The following is a 6,541-nucleotide window of genomic DNA, read 5'->3' as shown; positions in this document are numbered from 1 at the left end:
ACGTCCTCCACAACTAGACTGAAGAACAAAAGGACAGCAACTTGTCTGTTCCCCTTCCCTGATTCCCCAATGCTGTTCCCCTCCCCCAGTTCCCCAATAAAATCCTTAAAAAAAAAAAATGTGCAAAAGGGCTGGCCGAGTGGCTCATTGTTTAAAAGTTGGCTTGGGACGTGAACTCTGAGCAGCAGGGCCCCGGTTCAGATCCTACATTAGGGTCAGTGATGCTGCACCCTCTACAGCTAAGATGGTGAACAACAGATCAACCTGGAGCTGGGCTGCTGTGAGTCGCTGGCGACAAGGTAGGCTGCAGTGGGCAGCCGTAAGCTACCGTGAGTGGCTTGTACCCAGCGTGAGTGGCCTGTACCCAGCGTGAGTGGCCAGCGACCAATCTGCCTCACCCGGGAAGAGCGCAATTATAATACCAACATGGACCAGTCAAGCGAAGTCCTCCACAACTAGACTGAAGAACAAAAAGACAGCAACTTGTCTGTTCCCCTCCCCCAATTCCCCAATAAAATCTTAAAAAAAAAAAAAAGAGTTGGCTTGGGAGTGCAAGCTCTGAATGGACTGGCCGCTAGTTCGGGTCCCACATGGACAGGTGATGCTGTGCCTTCTATAGCTAAGATGGTGAGTGGCAGATCGACCTGGAGCTGGGCTGCCGTGAGTCGCCGGTGAAGGTGTGGGCTGTAGTGGGGCTGCAGTGAGCCACCGTGGGTGGCCAGCAGCCAGCGTGAGCTACCGTGAGCCGCCGTCCAATAGCCGGGTGCCGATTTGCCTCAGCCAGGAAGAGCGCAATGATCACAATACCAACATGGGCCAGTTAGGCGACATCTTCCACAACTAGACTGAAGAACAATAGGACAGCAACTTGTCTGTTCCCCTTCCCCGATTCTTCAATGCTGTTCCCTCCCTCAATTCCCTAATAAAATCTTTTTTAAAAACAATGTGCAAAAAAACGGAGCAGACTTTCAGCAAAGAAGACTATATGAATGGTACATAAGCCTAAGAAAAGATGTTCAACATCATTAGTTACTAGGAAAATACAAATCAAAACCACGATAAGTTACCAATACACACCCACTAAGACAACTATAATCAAAAGGGCAGAGAATACCAAGTGTTGATAAGGATATGAAGAAACTGGAACCTGTGAACTGGTACAACCACTTTAGAGAACAGATTGGCAGTTTCTTAAAAAGTTAAACATCAACTTACCATATGACCCAGCAATGCCACTCCTAGGTATCTACCCAAGAAAAATGAAAACATATGTCCACACATAGACATGTACCGAAATGTTCACAGCAACATTATTCATAATAGCAAAAAATGGAAACACAATTGCTCAACTGGTGAAAGGGTAAACAAAATGTGGTAGAGCTATACAATGAAATGTGACTCAGGAATAAAAAGAAATGACCTCTTGATATACAGAACGACAGGGACGAACTTCAAAAACATGCTAAGTGAAAGAAGTCAGACACAAAATACTATACACGTCATGACTCCATTTACATGAAATATCCAGAAAAGGCAAATCTGTAGAGACAGAACCTACATGGGTGGTCTCTTGGGGCTGGAGGAGGGAGCAGGAACAAACTGAAAACTGACCAGAAGGAGCTTTTTGGGGTGATGGAAATGTTCTAAAGTTGGCATGCAGCAATAATTGTATGTGTACAACTCCATAAATCAACTAAAAATCATTGAATTGTACACTTACTATGGGTGCATTTTACGGTATGTAAATTATACATCCATAACGCTGTTAAAAAAATTACAATCATTAGAATGTTAAAAGAAACTCAACAGGTAATCCTAAAAGGACTCTAGTGGATATAAATACCAAATACACCATTTTTCAAAAATATCACAGGTCAATGGAGAAGGGATGGATTACATGGCATTCCAATTCACTTAGTACTACTGGGAGGGGGGAAAGTTAGAGCTACACCCCATACTCTATACCAAATAAATTTCAGATGACCTAAAGTGAGAAGGAGGGAAGGGAATGAAAACAGGACAAAGAGAAAGATATGTATAGGTGAACAAAAGCTGACTTCAGGATCAGGTAAATACATAAAGAGCACTTAAAAATTCAGTTGAAAAATACAACTGATTAGAAATAGGCAAATGAAGCAAACCATTCACAGAAGAAACCTAAAAAGTAACACCTAAAAAAATGTTCAACTTTAATAGCAATGAAGGAAATGCCCATTAAAATTTTCTTTTTAAAAACGTACGGAGGTGGCAAAGCTTTTTAAGGCACTTTAAAGCCTCTTAAGACACTCACCCCAGCTGAAGGGGGAGTGAAGGAGAATACCTTGCTGGATGTTAAATGAAGCACACACTGCCGTCAGAAACTCTGTCCCTGGGCTCCCTGAGTTACCCCTCCCAAGTAGGCGAGAGAGAGAGAGACAGAGAGAGAGAGACAGAGAAGGGGGCTCTTCAGCAGAGCTTTGTCCACCAGGGAAAAACTAGAAATCACCTTAACGAGGCATAATTAAATGATTTAGAGAACATGCACAAAACCATTTATGTTTCCAAAGAAGCGGTTATAGTGAGCAAATATGTATGTGATCTAATGCTCACGACTTCATACTGATGATTTGGGCAGGGGGGGCTGTTGAGCACTTGAAAGGTGGCTAGTATGATCAAGTACATTAAATTCTACCTAATTTGATTAATTCAGTTTAAAATTAAAACAGTCATGTGTGGCTGGAGGCTACTGCATTGGATAGTGCCTCTCTAAAGCACCAACCTACTACCAGGACTGGGGCCTCAGCTGCCCTCTGCCCATCTCTTGCCCCTTATGATGCCCTGCCAGAGCAGGAAAGGGTCACAGCATTCAGGGGTGATGAACGTACAAAGGGTAGAGGTGACCGCTGCTGAGTGCTGAGGGCCTCGGCAGCCGGAAGTGGATTCTTACCTCCTCTTCTTCTTCTGAGCCACTTTCTTCACTATCAGACCTTGGAGCTACTTCATACCTAGAAAAAATATTACTGTTTTAATAGAAATCTCCCCCAAACCGGCATGATTCACTTTCCTTAGCAAATTGGCTTGTTTCCAAACCCAAGAAAATCTCCCCCAACTGCCAGCCAGTTCCCACGGAATGAGGCTGACTCAGGATCCGGGAACTTGCAGTTGAAACTTGAGGCCCAACTCACCCAGGGTTCATCTCGAGCCAAGCCTCCAGCTGCCCTGCTTTGGGGGCGTCCGTGCCTGTGAGGATCTTCCCGCTCTCCACGTGGATCACTTTCACAGGCAGGTCGCTCATCTGACTGGTCTCGTCCAGAGGCTGAAAAAGAGCATCCTGTGTGACTTTAGGTTCTGTGGTGTCCATACCTCAGGTGTTCACTAACCATGGACAACTGGGAAAGTTCCCTCCTAACTCCATGCCCAGAAAACGGCACACAAACATGGCCAGTGGTTGTGAAAATGGGTTAACTGAATATTTATAACTCGGAAAAAAATACATAATCCATTGATGACAGCAGTTTCTTTGAGGTAACTGACATACATGTTTTCATTTTGAAACAGGTAATATATTCATAGTTCAAAACTCAAAAAAAAAGTATAATAAAATGTGAATTCTCCCCCTTCCCGTCCCTCAGCCTGACAGCTGCTCTCTTCATAGCTGCCCACTAGTATCAGTTTCTCGTGCATCCTTCCAGATCAATTCCAGGCATAAGAAACAAGGATCGGTTTCTTCCCTTTTTTATACAAATGACTGTACTATTCACATTCCTGGCCCTTGATTTTCTTCCATCCATACTGTATTTGTTACTTCATTCTTTTCTGTTAAATAGCTAACTGGAATATTTGAAAAATAAAACAACTAACTTCCTGTTAGCAAAAAACATGGAATGCTTCAATTTCTCATTTCCAGGTATCAACTTTAGATGAATATTTCCCTTCAAATTTCCTAGAGAAATCTTTCAGGATCAGGATGAAGTTGTTAGTTTGCATTGTGAAAATTAATAAAGGAAAAATTGGATACAATTCAATTGGACTAAAATTGGAGGCAGGAAGGCCTGTAGAGGGAGCTCTCATTCCCTATCACTCTACATCAATTATACCAAACAGGAAGCAATCAGTTAAAGACCCCAACAGGACTAGACCTACCTTGCACTCCCAAACAGGAAGTGCATCTAGTTTACGACAGCAACAGAAAAGTTTTCCTCTTGCCCAGCAACAAGCCCACCTAACTGAAACCCAGCTCAGCCAAAGAGAAGCTGTCATCACCTGAATTTTTACTTTATTCCAGTGAATTTTCATTTTTCTCTTGCTGATGATTTCCTTGCCCCACCCTTGTTTCTATAAAAGCCTTCCATCTTGTATAACCCCTCAGGCTATCTCTCTGCTTGCTACCGTGTTTCCTTGAAAATAAGACCTAACTGGAAAATAAGCCCTGGCATGATTTTCAGGGTGCTCATAATATAAGCCCTATCCCAAAATAAGCCCCAATTAAGATCGTCAGCCAGACATGACTGTATTTGAATAAATGTAGATTTTTGTATATGAATAGATGAATAAAATGAGTCTTTTGGAGCAAAAATTAACATAAGACCCAGTCTTATTTTTGGGGAAACATGGTGGATGAGATGCTACCCAATTCATGAAACATTTAATGAATCCCATTAGATCTTCAGATTTACTCAAATTTTATTAACAGCATCTTCCAGGTAAGTACCTGCCTCCACCTCCTGCCTTCCAAGTGCTGCACTCACCATCAACACAACCCACATAGTAGAGAGAGATTAGTCTGTGCACATTACAATTTCACCCTCAGAGTGGCCCACCATGGGAGGTGACACCAACCCCTGCCACACAAACCCTCAGTGACTTTCACCCCTGAGTGCTCCTAAGCAGTTAATGGTGCTGATGCCTGCACCTGCCCACCCCAAGAATTCTGATTCAAGTGCTCTGGGGTTTTATAAAAGCTCCCCAGGTGATTCAGATGTACAGCCGAAGATGAAAACCACTGGTTGGGAACAAGGACAATTCACAGCCATCTGTCACTAAACAAGAGGAACAGGTGCAATGATTACCCAACAGAATTCCGTGAACTGACATTTCCCTTGAATGTCCCAAACAGTCTTACAAGGACTGTACTGTAGTAAAATGCCAACCCACACTTTTCCCTAAAAATTCAATATAACATTTTAAATAAAATCATGTGAAATAAATATGTATTCAAATTAATCACTAGTCGCTACCTTCTAGGAAATGGCGCACAGGAAAAAGTGTTCATCTGATATGGACTGAATTGGGTTCCCCCAAATTCAAATGCTAAAGCCCCAACTTTCCAATGTGAGTGTACTTGGAGATGGGCCCTTGGGGGCTGGGGTGGGGGAACAGAGTTAGATTAGGTCATGAGGGTGGGGCTTTTGTGATGGGATTAGTATCCCTATAAGAAAAGACACCAGAGCTCACTCTCTCACCACATGTGAGGACATGGGGGAGAAGGCAGGTCTACAGATCAGGAAGAGAGCCCTCACCAGGAACCAACCTTGGTATACCCTGATCTTGGATTTCCAGTCTCTAGAAATGTGAGAACATAAATGTCTGTTATTTAATCCACCCAGGCTATGGTGCTATGGTGTTACGTTACGGCAGCCCAAGATAAGAGAGCATCAAAAGGTAATGTACAAGGAGGCTCATTACAACAATATCCACAACAGGAAAAAAAGGAAACAATGGAAACAGACACCAATAGGGGAGGAGGAAAAGAGCTGCTCAGTGCAGGATCTTTGTAACAACTATAAATGGGAAGCAACTTAAAGAGCTATCAGTCTGAATGATGAAATTGATTATAATACGTCAACACAATAAATGAAAATAGAACTACTGGCTTGATATGGAAAGTGGCCCATGATATTTGGCTAAGTGGGAAAAATGTAGCTAACGTCTAGATTAACCCAAATAGTCACAAAACAAAACAAAGAGGATATAAGCATAAAGACTTGGGAAATACAGAGAAGACGTCATCCAGGGATCAACATGTGTGCCTGGGGCTTCTACTTTCCATGTTATCATTTAAATTTTTTCTAAGAGAAATATGACATTTCAGTGATGTTAGAAAGAATAAGGTAAGTGTCCATGAGCTAATGTGGAAAGATGTCTGAGACACAATGCTAGGGAGGAAAAAGAAAACCATCCAGGGCCGGCCGAGTGGCGTGATTTAAGAACTGGCTTGGGACGCCAGAGGGCCCCAGTTCGGATCCCACATACGAGGGCCAGTGACACTGCCCTCTACAGCTAAGATGCTGAACAATAGCTCAACCTGGAGCTGGGTTGCCATGAGTCGCTGGTGACGGCATAGGCTGCAGCCCCTGTGGCAGTGGGTTGCCATGGGCTACCATGTGTAGCCAGCAGCCAGCAGCCGCAGTGAGCAGCCGTCCAGAAGCCAGCAACTGATCTGCCTCGCCCGGGAAGAGCGCGATGATGGTGCCAACTTGGGCCAGTGAAGCAACGTCCTCCACAACTAGACTGAAGAACAAAAAGACAGCAACTTGTCTGCTCCCCTTCCCCCAATTCCCCA

General features: G+C 43.6%; 1 protein-coding gene across 5 annotated transcripts in view; it reads right to left on the bottom strand.

The window, feature by feature from the left end:
- SMARCA4 (SWI/SNF related BAF chromatin remodeling complex subunit ATPase 4) overlaps positions 1-6,541 on the bottom strand; it is a 90,371-nt gene that overhangs the window by 53,496 nt on the left and 30,334 nt on the right. For all 5 annotated transcript variants that reach the window (XM_019659297.1, XM_019659295.1, XM_019659296.1 and 2 more), the window contains exons 12-13: positions 3,165-3,295; positions 2,927-2,984 (exon numbers count right to left, since the gene is read on the bottom strand). In XM_019659297.1, the coding sequence (XP_019514842.1) occupies positions 2,927-2,984; positions 3,165-3,295 (189 nt within the window). The remainder of the gene's footprint in view (positions 1-2,926; positions 2,985-3,164; positions 3,296-6,541) is intronic.

The sequence above is a fragment of the Hipposideros armiger genome, unplaced genomic scaffold (assembly GCF_001890085.2).
Source record: "Hipposideros armiger isolate ML-2016 unplaced genomic scaffold, ASM189008v1 scaffold_298, whole genome shotgun sequence".
In the NCBI taxonomy this organism is placed as follows: domain Eukaryota; kingdom Metazoa; phylum Chordata; class Mammalia; order Chiroptera; family Hipposideridae; genus Hipposideros; species Hipposideros armiger.
The sequence above is the reverse complement of the archived record's forward strand: the minus strand, read 5'-3'. Positions and strand labels throughout refer to the sequence as shown.